Source organism: Myotis yumanensis, unplaced genomic scaffold (genome assembly GCF_028538775.1).
Source record: "Myotis yumanensis isolate MYYU_CA2020_CCGP unplaced genomic scaffold, mMyoYum1.0.hap1 SCAF_3, whole genome shotgun sequence".
NCBI lineage: Eukaryota > Metazoa > Chordata > Mammalia > Chiroptera > Vespertilionidae > Myotis > Myotis yumanensis.
Window position 1 is genome coordinate 146138155 of NW_027223754.1, and position 20880 is coordinate 146159034.

Below are 20880 nucleotides of genomic sequence, written 5' to 3' on the forward strand. Positions count from 1 at the left end.
GATAGGGGAGATCAACATTGAGTTACTGGTGACAAATTACTTTTACCTAACTCTCCGCAATCTATACTCGTTCTGTGAACCAGTGTAATACATTAACTCCAGCTGAAAAGACCTCTTCAAGAGTATTCAAGAAGGCAACTAAAAGCTACCCCAGTAAACTAGATCCACAGGTAGCTTATTTTCTTCAGTGCTTGTTCTCTGTCTTTGCTCAAAGAACCATGTTCTGTTTCAGAAGATATTTATTTGGTAGTATTTTAGTTGCAAAGGAGTTAAGGTCTTGTGACACCTTAAAAATTCTCATGTGAAAGCTTTATTTATTTATTTTTTAAGTGAATATTTCACTTTAAAAAAGAACGACAGGTACAGAACTGATTTCATTGTTTTACTCCTCTCTGGTTCTAGAAAAAATTCTTTCAAATTTCCACATTGTTCTCACTATCAGCCTTTCTGGAGGGCACAAAGATGACCTTCAATGTATTTTCTGAAGATGCCACTTCATTCTCAGAGAAATTCATAGTCAGTTTCTCTTTCCTTTGAGAAGGAGGGGTTTCTATGATAGAACCATGCAGATTGGGGAGGTCATTTGTAGAAGCATTATCTTCAAAAGAAAGGGTGGACTGATAGGAAAATTGTAGGTTATTCTTTAAGATTAAGATGTCTTTTCTCAATGAAGAGTCCCTTAAAATTACAGAATCAGTTTTTCCTATTTAACATAACTCAATACAGTCCTTATAATGGCCCAGGTCCTACTGTGTTCTCTCTCCCCATTATCTCTCTGATATTATCTCTCACTATTCTCCTCTTTTTGTTACTCTCCTGCATTTTTTTGTTACCTACCTCGTATGTTTTACTTCTTCTTTGCCTGAAACACTTTTCCTCCAGGTTTTTTTCCATTGGCTTAATCCTTCAATTTCAGTCTTTACTCAAAGTGAAGCCCTCACTGACTCTCCTATTCAATATTTCACACTCCCCCCTCCACAAAATTCCAACATCCCTTCCATACTTTTTTTCCCCCCAGATGTCTTTTACCACCTACAACACCCAATATTTACTTATTTGTTTTGTTTATTGTGGCTCCCCTTCTACCCATTAAAATATAAGCTCCTGAAGGCACAGATATTTGTCTATTTCATGTACTAGTGTATTGCATATTCTGCCCAGCCTACCATCTGGTAGCAGAGCTGGTGTAAAAGCTACCAAAGATTAAATAAATACATTGAATACATAAAGACAGCACAGGGATATTTCTGGTCTCTTCTTTTTGCATTTAAATTCTCTTTGGCACCTATGCAAGATATTTAAGCCGCTTCCAGAATGAAATTCCACGTGACTTATTTATCCCAAACTCAAGTTGTTCCCCAGGAGCCTTGCATGCTCAGGGACATAATATCTCCAACAGACTTTGCTATGATTGTGAACTGAAGGGCAACAGGGAGGGACTTGCAAGAGACCACAAATACTCATCAACTCAGTGGCAAAGCCCTTCAAACTGATTGCCAGATGCACAGCCCAAATGCCTGGCTGGTTGGTTACATTTTCACTTCTCAGTAAAATGCCTTATAGTATAGGAATGTCTATAGCAACATGAAAGTATTCATGTAGCTAACAGACAAGGAGGATTTCAGGCACTAGGACAAACATGTCTGTCTTTGGCACTTAAGGCATAAGGTATTTGTACATTGGAGCTCACACAGTCCTGGCACAATGGAATTGCATATTCTGTTGGAGGTCACACTCTGACAAGCATCTTATAAAAATTTAGGGATGCATCATCCATATCAGTATCTTTTCTTTGTTTCTCATCTGGTTCTTTACCGACTCTAATCTTTATCCTGTCACCCTACTTTTGAACATAAGTAAGATGACCAGCTATTATCTTCTTCTTACAAATAAATATTTATGGCATTTATCTAATTTGATCACTTTCTGAGTTTTGAAAATCCTCCTCTCTGATTTCCACACATATCCACTGCTTCCTAGCATTTCCAGCATTACTCGCCACACCCAACTCCGCAGTTTCTACTTTAAGGTCGGCCTCGCCTCAAAGTATTATTTAATGGTTAGTGCTCTCTAGAATTTATGTATCCTTGGTATTTTCTTCTTTTTTCTCTATACAGTCTCCCTGGATAATTACATTCAGACCTTCAAACCAAAGATTCCTAAACTATATTTCCATCTGAGATGTTCTCCTGAACTCCAGTTCTTTCCTTACAACTACACAGGAGTCATGGAATATCCCTCAAGCATCTTATATCCAATTGTTAATACCCAGCACTTCCCATCACAATTGCTCTTATTTCCATGTTTTCTATCATTGTAACACCAGAATCCCCCAAAGTAACTAATTCTGTCCTCTTCCTTTTCTCCTTTCATTCAAAATATCACCAAGTCTTTGCACCAAGTCTAATCCGTTCTCATACCCACATTACTGCCTTAGGATGGGTCCTTTTTTCTCATATAGTATTTTACTATAACCTACTATCAAATCCATCCTTCATCATAATATCTGAGGTGAAGCTCTAAAAAGCATACTTTTTAGTATGATATTCTCTCTTTGTAAAAGTTTTTAATACAGCTATTTCCTTTTCTCATAGAATGAAGCCCAAACTCATTTTCATGGCAAAGTCTTTCACCATCACATCTTTCCTAACTCCATCCTTATTTCTTGTCATCATGTACTCCTTTGCACACGATTATCATCTGAGATCAAGTTTCCTTAGATTTTCTATGCCTCTCACCCTTGTCACATACTGATCCATCTATATTAAATACCCATATTCTACTTCTTTTTCAAGGTAACTCTTTTTTCAATTTCAAATCTTGGCCAGGCATTGCCTACTATAAGAACCCTTCCTTTGAAACCCACCTCACACAAGTAGTTTTCCTAGGTTTTCCTTTGGGGCCCTTCATATTCCTCTATGAATGTATTTAACCTGAATATTGCAACTTTTTGAAGGCAATAACAGAATTGTAGCTTTTATCTCCATATACCCATTCCCTAGAATTCTTGTTACCTAGAACACCATCAAAAAATGTTCAGTGAATGAGTAAATGTATTCAAGATGTAGTTGGAAAAATAAATTACAATAAACTAGAGGTCCAGTGCATGAAATTGTGCATGGGTAGGGTCTCTAGTGGTTGCCGGCTGCCGGCCGGGGCCTCCCTTCCCCAGCTGCCAGCCGCTGGCCAGGGCCTCCCTTCCCCCGTTGCCAGCTGCCGGCCAGGACCTTCCTTCATTCCACGCCACCCCCCCTGGTGGTCAGCACACATCATAGCGAGTGATCTAACTTCTGTTGGTAGAACTCCCAAGGGGACACTTTTGTATATTAGGCTTTTATATATATATATATATAGATAGATTATTTTCCATTGAAAAGGGATTATATGTAATTTTCATGATTATAAAAAGTAAAACTAACTTTACTGCTGCTCTTTCGATCCAACTTACATTTGCTGGTTACAAAGAAGTGGGAATGGGACAGATAATTTCCATTTGTACATAGTCTCTAAGATAAATTTGTGTTCCATGGGCACAATGCTAGTTGTAGTGGAGTTGTGTGTTGAACTCCTCCTAGACAGAGTGATATTCCTACATGATTTTCTACTATTATTTCAGGATGGAAATGAGATAAATGCTCTTATTTTAAAGAGATTAAACAATTAGCAAAAGAATAGGAAGGTATGTAATTAGATATCTATATACTAAGGAATAGATCCAAAAGTCCTAACCCTGATTATTGATTATTATCTACTAGAGGCCCAGTGCACGAATTTGTGCACCAGTGGGGTCCCTCAGCCTGGACTGTGGGATCGGGCAAAAACTGGTTCTCTGACATCCCCCGAGGGGTCCCGTATTTCGAGGGGTGCAGGCCAGGCTGAGGGACCTCACCGGTGCACGATTGGGGCAAAGGAGGGATGTGGGAGGTTGGCCAGCTGGAGAGGGACCACAGGAGGGATCCAGGGCATGTCCAGCCTGTCTCAGTCAGTTCCAATCAGCCAGATCCCAGCAGCAAGCTAACCTACCAGTCAGAGCATCTGTCCCCTGGTGATAAATACACGTCATAGCAAGCAGTTGAGTGGCCTTAGCGTGTCATTAGCATATTATGCCTTGATTGGTTGAACAGACAACTAGACGTTTAGCATATTAGGCTTTTATTATATAAGATACTTTAATAACAAACATGAGCCCCTTACACATTCATAATCGGGGTGAGGGGGATAGTGGGTTCAATAAATCAAGATGATAAAAATCTAACCCTGCCTTGCCCCCCCAAATTTATAGAAAATTTCTGAGTATTTGGATAGTTGTATAGTTTCTTTCTCTTTTTTATGTATAGACAAGGTTTTTATAGAACCATTAAGTTTTTGGATCCCACACATTTTTCTTATGGGAGGCATGCTTATACCTGAAGAATGGAGACTGGTTTATGAATTATAAAAAGCCACTTTTGATAAGAAAATGCCGGAGACACCCAAGATGGCGGCATAGGTAAACACCGGAGTTTGCTGCCTCAAACAACCACTTCAAAAATACAACTAAAAGACGGAACGGACAGCACCCAGAACCACAGGAATGCTGGCTGAGTGGAAATTCTACAACTAGAAGGAAAGAGAAAAGCATACCCAGACTCAGAGGAGGCGCAGTGCGGAAGTAAAATACTAAGGTGCGGAGTGCATGCCAAACGGGCTGGTGGCTGAGGGCGCAGTTGTCATTTTCAATCGGGAGGGAGTCTCAGGCTCTGAGCTCCAGTTCCAGGGGAGTCTCTAGGGACCCAGACTCATACAAGAGAAGCTGGACTGTCTGGCATCAGTCAGAACCCAAGGGCAGTTTACTCTCCGAGGGGCTTGCAGCGATTACAGGGACACTGAGAAGCAGAGCCTCGGAGGGCAAGACTGAGAGCAGCCATAACTGCTAGCCCCACCCTGTTGATCCTGTGGGACCTTCCCCACCCAAGCCATGCAGGGAGGCTTTTGCTGGATAGCCTCTGGCAAAGGCTAGATTAGCACCTCCCTAGAGATCCAAGAGCCAGGAAGCCCAGAGGTCAGAGTGGGACCATCCAGTTTGCAGCTCCGTGGAAACATAAAGGACACACTCAGGCGGCAGACACAGTGAGCACCAAAGCCCCATTGAAGCTAGTCATGCCCCAGAGGGGTGTCTCCAGCACAGAAGTTCTCCCACTGCAGACACAGCTGATTCTCACAGCCAATTGGAGTGGAGGTCAATTCCTCCCAGTGATAACTACAACAATCAAGGCTTAATTACAACATGACTGTGCACAGAGCCCACAAGGGGGTGCACCAAGAGTGTCTACCTCAGGTAATTGGGACACTTAGCACAGAAAGGAACACTATCGACACAGCAAAGCATAAAAAATGCGGAGACAAAGAAACAGGACACAAATGACAGAAATGGAGGAAAGCAAACTGCAGGATATAGAGTTCAAAACCACACTTTTAAGGTCTTTAAAGAACTATCTAGAAGCCGCCGTTAAATTTAGTAAGGCCCTCTAAAAGACTGGTGAGATTGCCGATAAATGTATTGAGATCTTCAAGAAATCTAGTGAGACCCTCGATGTTGTGATAAACAACCAACTAGAAATTAAGCATACACTGACTGAAATAAAGAATATTATACACACTCCCAACAGCAGACCAGAGGATCGCAAGAATCAAGTCAAAGATTTGAAATACGAAGAAGCAAAAAACACCCAACCGGAAAAGCAAAATGAAAAAAGAATCCAAAAATACGAAGATAGTGTAAGGAGTCTCTGGGACAGCTTCAAGCATACCAACATCCGAATTATAGGGGTGCCAGAAGAAGAGAGAGAACAAGATATTGAAAACCTATTTGAAGAAATAATGACAGAAAACTTCCCCCACCTGGTGAAAGAAATGGACTTACAGGTCCAAGAAGCGCAGAGAACCCCAAACAAAAGGAATCCAAAGAGGACCACACCAAGACACATCATCATTAAAATGCCAAGAGCAAAAGACAAAGAGAGAATCCTAAAAGCAGCAAGAGAAAGAAAAGCAGTTACCTAAAAGGGAGTACCCATACGAATGTCAGCTGATTTCTCAACAGAAACTTTGCAGGCCAGAAGGGAGTGGCAAGAAATATTCAAAGTGATGAATACCAAGAACCTACAACCAGGACTACTTTATCCAGCAAAGCTATCATTCAGAAGTGAAGGTCAGATAAAGAGCTTCACAGATAAGAAAAAGCTAAAGGAGTTCATTACCACCAAACCAGTATTATATGAAATGCTGAAAGGTATCCTTTAAGAAAAGGAAGAAGAAGAAAAAGTTAAAGATACAAATTATGAACAACAAATACACATCTATCAACAAGTGAATCTAAAAATCAAGTGAATAAATAATCTGATGAACAGTATGAACTGGTGATTGTAATAGAATCAGGGACATAGAAAGGGAATGGACTGACTAATCTTGGGGGGTGGGGGAAGGGGTGTGGGGGGTGAGGGAAGAGATTGGACAATAATTGTGAACCTATGGATGAGGAGAGTGGGTGGGGAGTGAGGGCTGAGGGTGGGGTCGGAACTGGGTAGAGGAAAGTTATGGGGGGAAAAAAGAGGAACCAATGTAATAATCTGAACAATAAAGACCTAATTTTTAAAAAAATAAAATAAATAAATAAAATGCCACTTTTATGAGATTATGGGATCACACATCAAAAGCCCATTTATTGCCATTACTATTAATGATAACATGGGTGTTATGTTTTATGGGATTTTGGCCTAGAAGAGCATTCCTCATCTTCAAAGCACTTACAAACGCTGACACACTTAGCGTATAAGATTTTAATAGCTTTGAAGAAAAATATTTAATGGTAAAATATGATTTTATAATCAACTTTCCTAATGCTTATTCACAAAATAATGTGACTACGAGTGTCATTATTGTAATAGTATTTGCCACAGAATGACAATTAGCAAATTTATAGTGAATATTAGCACTTTCCATTTAAATCATTTTTACTCATAATGACTAGACTTTCCTCATAATCAAATCTCATTCCATTTCAATTCATTAAGATGTTTATGTCCACTAAAATTGCAGCAGAATGGACCAACAACAAAGCAAAACTATTTTTTTACAGGCAGCAACAGTCTAGACAATATTTTTTAATTGCACTGAAATAAATACCACATTCAGTGTTCCTCAAATCTTTATCCCAATACCTTAGTTAAAAGCTCCATTTAAACATGATGTTAATAGATCCAGAGAGATGGAAGCATGGAACAGACTGTTGAATCTCAGAGGGAAAATGGGGAGGGTGGATGGGCAGGAAGAGATCAATCAAAGAACTTGTATGCATTTATGCATAACCAGTGGACACAGACAATAGGGTGGTGAAGGCCTGGGTAGGGGGCAGGATTGGCTAGGTGAAGTCAATGTGGGAAGCAGGGAGACATGTAATACTTTCAACAATAAAGATTTTAAAAACAAACAAACAAACAAATAAACATGGTGCCTAGCATCTTATCTTTAGCAAATCCCTATTTAAATGAGTGTGAAATACAATGTTTCCTGGTGTTTACCTGATGGTCAGTGAAAATGTGCACATAAGTACATTTACATAAATGCCATAAATCTGATCGATCTAGTTCCTATCGTACTTTGTTGCTTAGCAAGTAATCCAGACTTGTCTGAGGAACCACCTCCCTAATTAGTCTCTCCAGGGACCCACACAGTGTGAGCGGTTCCTGCATGTGGCGGGCCTGCAGCGCAGATGCCCAGGCCTCCTGTGGGATCACCGCTCTGGCAGTGCTTCTCCTCTGCTGACCAGCTGACTTTCTCCTGCTCACTCTGTGCAGCCCATGGAGCTTCCGGATCACTGGGCTCCAGGTTCACCTGGAAGGCTGCATGTGGTTCTGTGAACACTGAGGAAACAGGGCCATTTGAAAAGGGAAGGGCATGGAGACGGAAGACCCTATATTGGGGATGGTCAAACAGCTTCAACCTGTCCATGGAACTACTAATCCCTCCCCAATATCCAGGCCCAGCTACCCAGCTGCACCTGATTGGCCAAGACTCTTCTGGAATTCTGAGTTATTATGTAGAGCCCCAGTCTGACTCTGGTGGAGACCTCGAGTCCATCAGAAAACTCAGAATTCAATTGTGGAAACTGTTCCATGGTGCTGCTCTCCTCTATGCAAATCCAAGTTCACAGTCAGGCAGCTGTTTCAGTGCCTCTAAAGCAGTGGTTCTCAACCTGTGGGTCACGACCCCTTTGGGAGTCGAACGACCCTTTCACAGGGGTCACCTAAATACATCCTGCATATCGTATATTTACATTATGATTCATCACAGTAGCCACATTACAGTTATGAAGTAGCAACCACAATAATTTTATGGTTGGGGGTCACCACAACATGAGGAACTGTATTAATGGGTCAAGGCATTAGGAAGCTGAGAATTGCTGCTCTAAATAGTCCCCAGCAGTTAAGAAGCTCCTTAAAGGAGTTCTCAGGGCCAGGGCTCTCCCTGGATACCTCCAGAGCATCAGGATTTCCCATCAGATGTCCACTGGTTCCTGCTGAGTGATTTGCTTCCACAAACTGGAAATGCCTGATACTTAGAGTGCTTAAATTATAAATATTACCATGCTGTGTGTTACTCTACACCTGAGCACTAAATGAAGCTATCAAAATATAATAAGAGGATCTCCTTTCAAGATGAACATTGGATTTAGAGTGGCGACAAATAGATTTCATTAAAGGAAATGAAGGGAAATATGAATGGGTATTTCCTAAATCCGTATGATGTTTTAAACACTATACCAGGTGCTTCTATAAGATAATCATTTCACACATTAGGATAGAAAGTATGTTCTGAAATGACATGCTTGTACTTTAGAAACAGCAAAAATATCCTCTAACTCATGTAGCATAGTAAAAAAACAAACAATCAAAAACAACAACAGCGACAACTTAGGCTCTATAATCTGACTACCTGGGTTTGAATCCCAACTCTGCTATTTACTGCTTAAATTCTCCCTTTCCTTAACTTAAAAAGAAGTAACTTTAAAGCCTTCTTTTGTAAAGAGTTCCTGCTACTAAAATGAAATTAGCATGTGCTCATTTTTTACTAGTAGAATCTTCACCTTATAAATTAAAAATGTTCAGGCATAATTAGCAAGTTTTTGTTGGAGAGGATAAATTCTGTCTTCCAAACTGAGGTATATCCTTACTAAATAATAAAAGGGTAATATGCAAATCGACTGAATGGCAGAACGACTGGTTGCTATGATGCGTACTGACCACTAGGTGGCAGACGCTCAACACAGTAGTTGCCCCCTGGTGGTCAGTGAACTCCCAAAGGGGAAGCACCTCTCAGCCAAAAGCCTGGCTGATGGCTAGTGAGAGCAGCAGCCTGCCTCTGCAGCAGCACTAAGGATGTCCTACTACTGGCTTAGGCCCGCTCCCCGCCATCAGTCGGACATCCCCTGAGGGCTCCTGGTCTGCAAAAGGGCACAGGCCAGGCTGACGGGAACTGTCCCCCCAAGTGTACAAATATTGTGCACTGGGCCTCTAGTAAGAGAATAAAATCCTCTAACACTTAGGAGTCCCTGCAAGTCATGGTCAGCCCTTCATCTCTCAGTCTCAGGGCTCAGGTAGGATTTGCTGTTTTAATATAATTCCTAATCTTATGAGAATTATTCATAAAGCCAACACTTCTTTTTCTTTGTCTTGCAACTAGACCCCATTCTACAAACTATCTGAACTGACAACATCCAATGGGCCACAATGTCCCACTTTGGGAGCTGAATTCTCTCCATGTCCACAGGCACCTTGAAAACTGTGTTGCTTGGTTTGGGGACTCCAGTGTGAAGACCGTGCCCATATACCTTGTGTGTGTGTGTGTGTGTGTGTGTGTGTGTGTGTGTGTGTGTGTGTGGAAGGTAGGGCTGTGCTTCATGAAATCAGGTGTGTATTCTGGGAATCAGGCATCCTGTCCTCGCTTGAGTTAAGTTCTGCTGAGTCAACATAAATTCCCAATGGATGCAGCGTCCATGCTTCTAGTCTAGACCTGTCCTGTTTGTACCTGAAGAAAAAGTGCCCTTGGTCCCCTATACTTCACCCTGCAACATCAGCTCCCTCGGCTGGAAGCCCCTCCCCTCACCCTCCCCACCCCACCCCACCCGCCCACCTAGACTCTGGTCTTGAAGTTTGCCCTCTGGAACTGTGTGCTCAGGCTGATCCTCCATTTCCAACTTTCTCCTTCCTCTCCACCCCAGTGAAAGAGTGTAGTTCTTGCTTCCCATAGCAGAGCAGTCTCTTTTCATTTTAGAAAAGATGTGATAAACTGATCTACTCCAGAGAAGTAGCTGCTAATTGCATGGTCCTCCCCTAGCAATGTTGTTCATTTGCCAGGGAATTATGAGTGTAGAAGTGTTGACCTGAAGGGCCTACCAAGTGCCCCTCCGGTTTCTCAATGCAGGCAAAGGAGAACCAGGCAGGGATCTCTTCAAGAGGCCTCTGGGACCGCCTTCCTCACCCTCCTCTTGCTCTGATATTTGGGAGTTTATGTTTCTGTAGTATCATTACTGTGGCAATGTTTTCATTCTTTATATATTGTAATGTTCATTATGCTTTGTGTTAATATAATTCCTCATCTATTTATGAGGATTATTCATAAAGCCAACACTTTTTTCTTTGTCTTGCCCAGCCACTATAAAAAAACAGAAATGATTTAAATCTCTATAGCTATTTGTAAATAATAACATCTTAGCTGTTTGCATAATAATAACTGATTTGTAGAAATTCAGTTGTACAAATGTACGGCTTTACTACTCAGTAAGTGCATGGAGAATTTAATTCTATGATTTCTGCAGAGGTTAGCATTTCTCCGCTTTCTTGCCCTACAATCATATTTCACCACTTCCCCAGAGGGCATATCTTGATGGAGGTCTTCTCCTAATGGCCATGTAGCGTTTAGGAGATAGTAGCATTTACTCCTGTCAGCTTCTCCTTGATCATCCTTGGACTCAGTGCTCAGGAACTGGGGGCAGCTGACAGCTTCTGTCTGCACCGACCTATCTCACTTCCTTCAGCAATCTGGGGCCAGTGGTCTTCACCCCACTTCCTTTTCATGGCTCTGTCTAGTCACATTGTCCCACAGGATGCTGTCCTAACTGTAATATGTTCCATCCTGGAACATATATCTACCAAATGAAAAATAACTCAATTAAAGCTGGGCAAAAATCAGGAAATGTGAAACCCTTTCATTGTAATTTTACCCCAGCACAGAACCCACAGCGGAGTTTACCTGTCAATTCTGTGACTCCCAGACAGTTTTCCACTGCACTGCTCAGCTTTGCATCAGTGGGATAAATAGGAAGGAATGAGAGATGCCTAGAGTAGCAGGGGTAGGAACCACAGTTTCTAACGGAATATTTAGAAAATGGGGCCTATTAATATCAAAGAATATGCAGGAAATTTTACAAGATGCCTTAACTAAAATCATTCCTTATTCCTGCAAGACTCAGGTCCTCGCTTACATAGAGGAAAATGGAGCTAGTTCTATAAAAATAGACTAATGACTTTGGTGTTGATTTATGTTTATTGTAAATATATTAGACACGTCACTGGCTAAACATGTGCAGCATTTAAATAGTTCTAGAGAATGACAGAGCACCTCCTCATGGGATTGTGTTTTCACATTTTGTGACCAGTACATCAACTAGATTTTAGGAAAAACACTCTTCGAAGAAGCTGTTCTTTCAATACAAGCTTCTCCAAGTCTTTTTGGGGAGGGCCATGATTACAATTTTTGTAAATTCAATCATTGTTATCTTGTAAAGGCCCTCATTTTATTTTAACATTTTTTCACTTTTTTATGACAATAAATGGTTTGAAGATTATTTTTGTGTGTGTGTCATATTGCTTATTTGGTGTCAGTATATAACACAAAATGAATGTGTGTACATACACGTACAGACATATACGTTGGAACATTATTAAGGCACACAAATGGAATTTTACAAAACTGGTTTTATAGAGAGACAGTCATAATGGAATTTTTCAAAACGCTGATGTAGGTTACTATTAAGATCAGTAGGAATGAGCAAGTTCTAACTGGGAGGTTATGCTAACAGACTTCATTTGCACAGCTTAGGAAGGCTGGAGTGTTTATCTGGAAGATTCCATGTAATTTCTGTGGGTACTTTTAACTAGAGATTAGTACTGATGACCTCTTAGATTACTGATACCAAAAGATACAGAAAAACTGGAAGAATCTATGCTAATAAAAGCCAAGGTGGCCCTCTGGCCCTTGGACCCTTACATCATCACAAGATGGCCGCCACAAGATGGCTGGCAGGGAGAACAGTTGGGGGGGATCAGGCTGGCAGGGGAGGGCAGTTGGGGGTGAACAGGCAAGCGGGGGAGGGCATTTGGGAGCAAACAGGCTGGCAGGGGAGGACAGTTGGGGGCAATCAGGCTGGCAGGCAGGCAAGCAGTTAGAAGCCAGCAGTCCCCGATTGTGAGAGGGATGTCCGACTGCCAGTTTAGGCCCAATCCTGGTCCCAGATTGGAGAGGGTGCAGGCTGGAATGACCGACACCCTCTCCCTACCCCCACTCCAGTGCATGAATTTCATGCACCGGGTCTCTAGCAGTATTAATAATATCCCTTACATCCAAGGATATTACTGCTGCAGATCCCTGCTCTTGGGAGTCCCCAAGGTCCTTCCTTGTACTTAAGGAAAAACTTACCTTTTTAGGAAAAAAATCAGCACCATGTGAAGCCTAAGTGAATCAGGGCTTCTTTTTTACTGAAGTGCATTTCTAATCTAGTGATATGTAAGAGGAACCTTCATTTTCTGATGAAAAAAAAAGCTTGCTAGTGATCTTCCCGGGTTCAGTGACTGGTACTCCTCCCCATTTCTAAGGCATGTGGTGTGCCATACACTGTGTTTAACTACAAAGGAGATGAGACATACCTTTATTTAGTCATTGATTATGTAAATATTTATTGGATACCTACTGTTTGTTGGGAATCTATTTGTGCTAGATGCTTTTGTAGGAGTGAGGCAGAGACAGACTCAGCCTCCTGTAGCTTAAACTCTAAGAGGGAAAAAAGGTCATCAAATACGTAAATACGTAAATAAGATGCTTATAGATCACTAGAGGTCTGGTGCAAAAATTCGTGCAACTTGTGGGGAGGCCCCTCAGCCTGGCCTGTTCCCTCTTGCAGTCCAGGAGCCCTTGGGGGATGGCTAACTGCCTGCAGAGGGACCCATGGGGAGCGTGCCTAAGCTGCCAATCCTCAGTGCTGCCATGGAGTTGGCAGAGCCTCCAGCCACTGCCGCTGCGCTCTCCAGCTGTGAGTACGGCTTTTGGCTGAGAGGCACTCCCACTGTGGGAGCACACTGACCACCAGGTGCAGCTCCTGGGTTGAGCGTCTGCCCCCTGGTAGTCAGTGAACATTATAATGACCAGTTGTTCCACCGCTCAGTCTATTTGCATATTAGCCTTTTATGCTTGTGGGATCTGGCCAAAACCAGCCCTTCAACGACCCCTGAGGGGTTCTGGATTGCAAGAGGGCACAGGCTAGGCCAAGGGACCCCACCGGTGCATGATTGGGGCTGGAGAGGGACACAGGAAGTTGACCAGCTGGAGAGGGACTGCAGGAGGGCTCCAGGGCATGTCTGGCCTGTCTTGCTCAGTCCCAATTGTCCAGACCACAGCAGCAAGCTCACCTACTGGTCCGAGCATCTGCCCCCTGATGGTCAGTGCTTGCCATAGAGACTGGTTGACAGATCAACTGTCTCCCCCTGGTGTTCAGTGCGTGTCATAGTGAGTGGTTGAGTGGCCTTAGCATATCATTAACATATTACTCTTTTTAAAAATATATATTTTATTGATTTTTTTACAGAGAGGAAGGGAAAGAGATAGTTAGAAACATCAATGAGAGAGAAACATCGATCAGCTGCCTCCTGCACATCTCCCACTAGGGATGTGCCCGCAACCCAGGTACATACCCTTGACCAGAATCGAACCTGGGACCTTTCAGTCTGCAGGTCAATGCTCTATCCACTGACCCAAACTGGTTTCGGCTTACATATTACATTTTGATTGGTTGAACAAATTACCAGATGACTGGCCACTTCGAATATTAGGCTTTTATTATATAGTATAGTAAATGCCATGAAGGTGATTTAAAAGGGCCATGCCCAAGAAGGTATTGCCTTCGGGGGTAGTGCTAGTTTACGCAGGATTGTTAGGGGTGACATGCCGAGAAGATGGGAGTTTTAATCAAGATGTGAACCAGAAAAAGCAGCTCATGAAAAGTTGATGTAAAAGCACATTCTTGACAGGGGTAAGAACAAAGGCAAAGGCTCTGAGGCAGGAATAAACTCAGCATGTTCACAGAAAAGAAAGCGGGCCAATAGGACTGAAAGGTAGTGAATAAAGGGGAGAGGAGGTAAGGATCGGATTCTATAGGGGCTTGAGGAGTATGGCAAGGATTTTAGATTTTCTTCCAGACCCAATGCAAGTCCCTGGAAAGTTCCAGGAAGAAGATTGACAGGATCTGGAGCAAAGGATCATTCATATCCCTGAGCATTCCTATCACCAGTTTATTTCTTAACGAACAGTCTGGGCACATGAACTGAAAAGGCTGATGTGTGCTTATGGGATCAATAGGATAGAATATCTCAAGTCGGAAATGTTTGGAGAAAACCTAGGATGAATGTTCACCCTGTCTCTAATTATGCTTAGCGTTCTTCATCTTGTCATGGGGAATAAAAAGACTGGATTCTTTGGTCTGTCTGATTTAGAGGAGGTGTTTCTTAAGTGTTATTTAATAGAAATTTGAAGGAGTTCCCAAAGGAGTTGGGAGCAGATGACACAGCAGGGCTCATAAACAGGTTTTTATCAGTGTCACCACCATTGTGAAGCAATGGGTTGAGAGTTCACCCCTTCCCACTCCTCTCACCTTCTCCATTATCACTGTTCCCTTTGCACCTCACTCTTTCTCTTTCACACCCTATTAGCACTCTATTACAGTTGAGGAAAGGTGTTACCCAAATTTCAGCTTTCTTCTCAGTAGTAACCCAGGATTTAGGTAACACTGGTATTTCTCTCTCCTACCCCTTCCTTTCCCCCTTTCTTTTCCCTCTGTTTCTTCTCCTTTTTTCCCTCCTCTCTCCCAACTCCTTTTCTAGTAGAAGCCCACCCAGGACTTCAGAAAGTCCCACACCACAAATGTTTAGCATCCACTAAGGTAGAGAAACAGTTTCTGAAAAAGAAGATTGATGATTTTTTTTTTCTGGATCATCACGTTTATTAGAAAATTTGGGAGAACCAAATACTGTAATAACAAGCCCCACAAACGTAGGAGCCAAGGAGCAGGGGAGGAAAGGGACACAGGGAAAAGTCCAGTCTCTGAAGTTTCAGTGGGGGCTGAGGAGTGGACTCTCAAGAGAGGGCAGCCTCTCCTCTTGACCGCCAGGGGACGCCAAGCAGTCTTCCAGGCTCAGCAGGCTTTCTGGAAAAGATGTTTCCCAACACCCGACTTGAATACCCATTTTTTTTTTTAACCACCCACACCACCCTTTACTTTCCCAGCTTCTGCTGCAGAAGCAGGACCTAGAATAGGGCTCCAGAGAGGGGTTTTCATTAGAAACTTGCCTGGTTCGCGCTCCGGTCTCCGAAATGCCTTCATTACCTGGGAACCAGGCTCTGGATAGCATTGGGGGAGCTCTAGGTCCTCGCCTCCTAGGCTGTGTTGGGAAACAGCTGGGTCGCTGCCTCCCGGACTTTGTCGGGGGAGGCCTGGAGCCCTGCCACCTGGACTGCAGCGGAGAAGTTCCCTGGCTCAGCCTGCTGGGCAGCGTTCTTCAGCGCACCTTGTGCCGGGCCTTGGCGGTGATAGTGAGCCAAGTTCATGATGATCTTGGACACATCCTTTCAGCCGTTTGCACGCCTCCATTGTCGGCTACACCACGGGCTCTCTCCTGGAACTGGCAGCGTTTCTTTCTGGCGCCGCTGTCCCTGAGCTGGTTATGTCCATCCTCTGGCTTAGCTCCCGGACCACGTGCCCCGCCTTCCTGGAGCTCTCACCTGCACCATCGAGTTAACTGTGCTCCCGCCTTCACCGTTCAAGATTTTAAAAAATTACGTGGGTTGGACTTTCGTCCTTCTAAATCCCCTCTTCTTGGGGGGTGCCCCACAGCATGTGCATTTTAAAATGACTCTCAAGGCCCTTCTAAGCCACCCCGGCCGGCCCTGGCTGTGGCCAGAGGGAGAGACTGGGCTGCCCCCATCAGCCTGCCCAATGTGGAGGCCGCTTTCATGGGCGGCTCCCCCTTTGGCTCCACCCCTGATGATGGTGCTCAAGACTGGGCTGGAGGTAGCTGTCCTGAACTCAGTGGAGGTGATTGGGGGAGTGGCGGCTATGGCTTCCAGGCTGGGTGGGGGAGTGGTCGCGTTCGACCCCGGGCAGTCTGTGTCTTCTGTCTCCTCCTCAGCCTGCCCAGTGTCTAGGCCGCTTTCCTGCGCGGCTCCCCCTCGGGCTCTACCCCTGCTGATGGTGCTCCTGTGGCTTCTGTTGCGAATGGTGGGGGAGCCCACAGGGCCGCGCTTCAGGACTGGGCTGGGGGTAGCTGTCCTGAACTCAGTGGAGTTGATTGGGGGCGCGGCGGCTATGGCTTCCAGGCTGGGTGGGGGAGTGGTCGCGTTCGACCCTGGGCAGTCTAGGTCTTCCCTCTCCTCCTCAGCCTGCCCAGTGTGGAGGCCGAGTCCATGGCCTGCTCCCCCTGAGGCTCCCCCACTGCTGACACTGCTGTTGCTGAGGCTATTGTTGCCCATTGTGGGGGAGCCCCCAGGGCCGCGCTTCAGGACTGGGCTGGGGGTAGCTGTCCTCATCGCAGGAGGGTCGGCTGGGGCACTGGTGGATATGGTTTCCACGAGGTTGGGTGGGGGAGTGGTCACCTTCGACCCCGGGCAGCCTAGTGAACAGGAAGGCTGTTCAATCTTTTTATCAACTGACTGACCGACCTCCTGGCTGGATAGAATGCTCCTGGCCTCAAGGGAGGGGTAGGGCCTTACCCGGATGGTGCGGCCGGGCATCTTAGGCTGTGTCATCTTTAGGATGCGGTAGGTCCCCATCACTCTGTCAAATCTTCTGTTTGTCAGGGACTGCTGCATCTGGTCCTGCCTGAAGCCCAGGCCCAGCATCACTGCGGTGACATGGGGGTCCAAGTCCTCCTGGGGCGGCTCGCTGTAGGGCCGCAGTGGCTCATCCTCCTGGCCCACGTTGAGCCAGCGGTCCTCCATGACCTCTTCCATGGTCGGCCTCTTTTTGGGGTCCAGAGTGAGTAAGCGATTTAACAAATTTTTGCCCCGCCTGCTCACGAAGTTCGGCTCTTCAAACGTCCCCGCCAGGATCTTCTGCCTCTGTCGTACAATGTTGTCCCCCTGGAATGGCACCTGAAAGGACAGAACGGGGCTGATAACCGTGTTCCTAACTCCTCTTCAAGCAAAAGCCATAGAATGTATCAGTTGCTCAGCCTTATCTCAGCCAATAGGAACGCAAGGAAACTAGCCCAAGGCCAAAAGTATGCTAGCCACCTCCTGTCTTTGTGTAACCAGACCCTAGCTGCACCCTACCCTTGCGTCATTAGCCCTCTGGCCATCACTCAACCAACAGAATCAGCCAAATCAGTGGTCCGAGTGAGCCCCAACCCCCTGACCCAAGCCCTATAAATTCTTTGTTCTCTTAGAACTCGGGGCTCTCTCTTGCATCCAGTAATGGAGGCAGGAGGGGGACCAAGTCCCGGGCTTGAATAAAAGACCCTTCGCTTTTGCATCCGAAAAGGCTCCCTGGTCGTGGATTATTGGGGACCCCGAACTCTGGGCATAACACACCTTTCCCGTCAGCATCTTGTATAAGGTCACCCCCAAGCTCCAGACGTCAGCTTTGCAGCCATCGTAATCTTGTCTCTTCAAGAGCTCGGGGGCCATGTAATAGATGGTGCCGCAGAAGGTGCTCAGTTTGTGGCCCTTGGTTTCCTTCCCGAAACCAAAGTCGGCCAGTTTGATGCTCCTGTTGGCATCTAGGAGGATGTTGGCGGGCTTCAGGTCCCGGTGGGCGATGCCCCTGTGGTGGCAGTACTGGAGCGCCGACACCAGCTCCCGGAACGCGGCCCGTGCTTCTCGCTCAGTCAGGGGGCCGGAGGTCTCCAGGTGTTCTCGGAGGTCCCCTCCCCTCACGTACTCCATCACCAGGTAAAACTTGTCCTGGGTGACAATCACCTCAAACAGTGAAGTGATGTTTGGGTGGTTTAAGCTCTCAAGACAATGCGCTTCTTGAGGCAACTCAGAACTGCCCTTTCGTTTGATGGTTTTGATAACCACCTCGGTGGCAGTTGGCACGTGCCGGGCCAAGCTCACTGTGGCGCACGCTCCCTTCCCTATTGTCCGCAGGAGCACATAATCGCCAACGAAGTGCACCTGGGTAATGGGAGGGGTGGAAAAGTGGGAAGAAGAGGTTGCCAATTCAGACATGGTGTTCAAAGAACACAAACAAGATCAAACAATGGCAAAAACAAGCAAAGGAGTCCAAGTCCACAGGTCACCACAAGCAGCTTCCTGGGCTATAACGGACGAAATCCTCGGCCCAGACAGGCCCTTATATAGGAGTGGTTTGCAATTCCATCACAATGGCGCCATCTGAGGTCAGAGCCACAAATGGACCAATCATGGCTGGGGATAAGCCATAGTGCTAGTGGTTTTCTCACTTTTTGGACTCATGACCTTTATACTCTGGGGAAAAAACAAAAGACACACACTTTTGTTTATGTGGGATATTAGATTGATATTTTATTAAAAATAGAATGCTATAAGATGTGTGCACAAGGAAAATCTGACTTATTCTCATGCTCCAATTCTCAGTTCAGATATCCCTGATCCATCCATTCCTACCTGCCTCACTCAGGCCATCACATTTGTCATCTTCATAGCATGGACCACAGTGGGGCTGAGCCCTCTTTAGTGTCTGTCTTTCCCATGAAGGAAAGAGCATGACTATAGTGCTCCCCGTGAGTGGCCAAAAAATAAGTGTTTCATAAATGTTTGTTCACTGGATTAACAGAAGAGCTTGTGGTAACAAAAGAAAATATGGCCAACTCTTTAATCAAAGGGATTCATAAAAACGTTTTAAAAAACAGTTATGTTCAGTCCTCACTCAGCTTTGGGGGCAGATAAGATGGGACAGAGGAGGGCTGAAGTCTGGGTTTCCAGGTGTGTGGTTGCTTTGTGAGACTGAGGAAAAGCCAGCTGGTAGGAGCCTCGCTGTAAAGATTAAAGAAGATGATTCGTCTTTCCACTGGTACTTGCTAACGATGTAATAAGTTTGGACCTGCAGTAAGGCTGCAAGGTGTTTTTACCTTTTGAATATCCATTTCCAGATGACACAAAAGACTTCTCTGGATTAACGGATGTCTGCAGAGGTACAAAGGGTGGGGTAATATGTTGGGGCAAATTCTACCCTTTATGGAGGCAGAGAGGGAGCAGGCAGGCTTGAGGACACTGGAGGGGCCTCTGGCACATTCTATTTCAAACTCATCTTCTAAGAAAAATCCTTACTTTCCGTCCATTGAGTGTTTTACTTATGATGTTATTCTAGTAATCATTTTCCTTTAACACTTCCCTCCTAAAGTCTCAGCTTTGTATAAAGGGAATCTTTAGAGGGATTATTAGCCTGTGAGCTTCTCCCACTAGAACACTTTAGTTTGTTCTACCTTACTGCAGTGATGCTCAGCTCTTAAACATGATAGTCTCTGTTGCTGAGCTGATTGGGATCCAAATGGGGGACATTTCATCACTTCTAGACGGATGTTTACAAGTTACAGTCAGAGATTACAATAAGCTCAGGAAGGAAAAGAGAAAATTTCAAAGAAAGTTGCCAGTGTTGAGTTAATTATGTCTATTTATAAAATTGTATTAATAGTTACTTAAATAATATCAACAGAATAGAATATTCTCTTAGCATAATGATCTCTTTCAGCAAGGTAAACACAGACTCAAAGATAAGACATTTAATGTAAAACTGTCCAGGGAAAAGTCAAGCTCGAAAAAAAGAGAAAGAAATCATTTTTTCCAATATGCTACATCAATTATAGGCTTCTGATTGTGCCCACATGAGCATATAGCTTTTTTATGTTTTTACTTTTTATTTCTTTTTACTTTCTTTTGTTTGCCTGTGTTTTTTGTTCATTAACCCCCTCCTCCCCACACCTCCCTTCTACAGCCTTCACCACACCATTGTCTGTGTCCATGGGCTATGCATATGTGCATATAAGTTCTCCGGTTAATCTCTCCCCTCCCAACCCCAACCCCCACCTTCTCTCTGAAATTCATCAGTCTGTTCCATGGTTCAATGTCTCTGGATCTATTTTGTTCATTAGTTTCCACATATGAGCGAGATAGTGTGATACTTCTCTTTCTCTGACTGGCTTATTTTGCTTAGCATAATGCTCTCCAGGTCCATCCATGCTGTTGCAAAGGGTAATAGTTCCTTCTTTTTATAGCAGCATAGTATTCCATTGTGTAGATGTACCCCAGGTTTTTTATCCACTCATCTGCTGATGGGCACTTGGGCTGTTTCCAGATCTTAGTTGTTATAAATTGTGCTGCTATGAACATAGGGGTGCATATATTTTTTTTCTGATTGGTGTTTCAGGTCTCTTAGGATATGTTCATAGAAGTGGGATCACTGGATCAAATGGGATTTTGTCTCCAGACAGAGCCCAGCCCTCCACCAACTTGGCCACTTAGACAGTTGAACTACAGCCCATTCGCTGAATTCCACAACCAAGTCCTAAAAGACAGTAAGGGCAGCCCCTTTCTGACTAG

At 44.4% G+C, this 20880-nt stretch overlaps 1 protein-coding gene across 1 annotated transcript; it reads right to left on the reverse strand.

Annotated features, from left to right (window-relative positions):
- Positions 1–413: 413 nt before the first annotated feature.
- On the reverse strand, positions 414–18531 carry LOC139006361 (serine/threonine-protein kinase MARK2-like). The gene is made up of 3 exons (XM_070408771.1): positions 17893–18531; positions 16545–17454; positions 414–598 (listed from the first exon to the last, which is right to left on the reverse strand). The coding sequence occupies exons 1-3, from the start codon at positions 18529–18531 to the stop codon at positions 414–416; spliced, it is 1734 nt and encodes a 577-aa protein (XP_070264872.1).
- Between the last annotated feature and the right edge of the window lie 2349 nt (positions 18532–20880).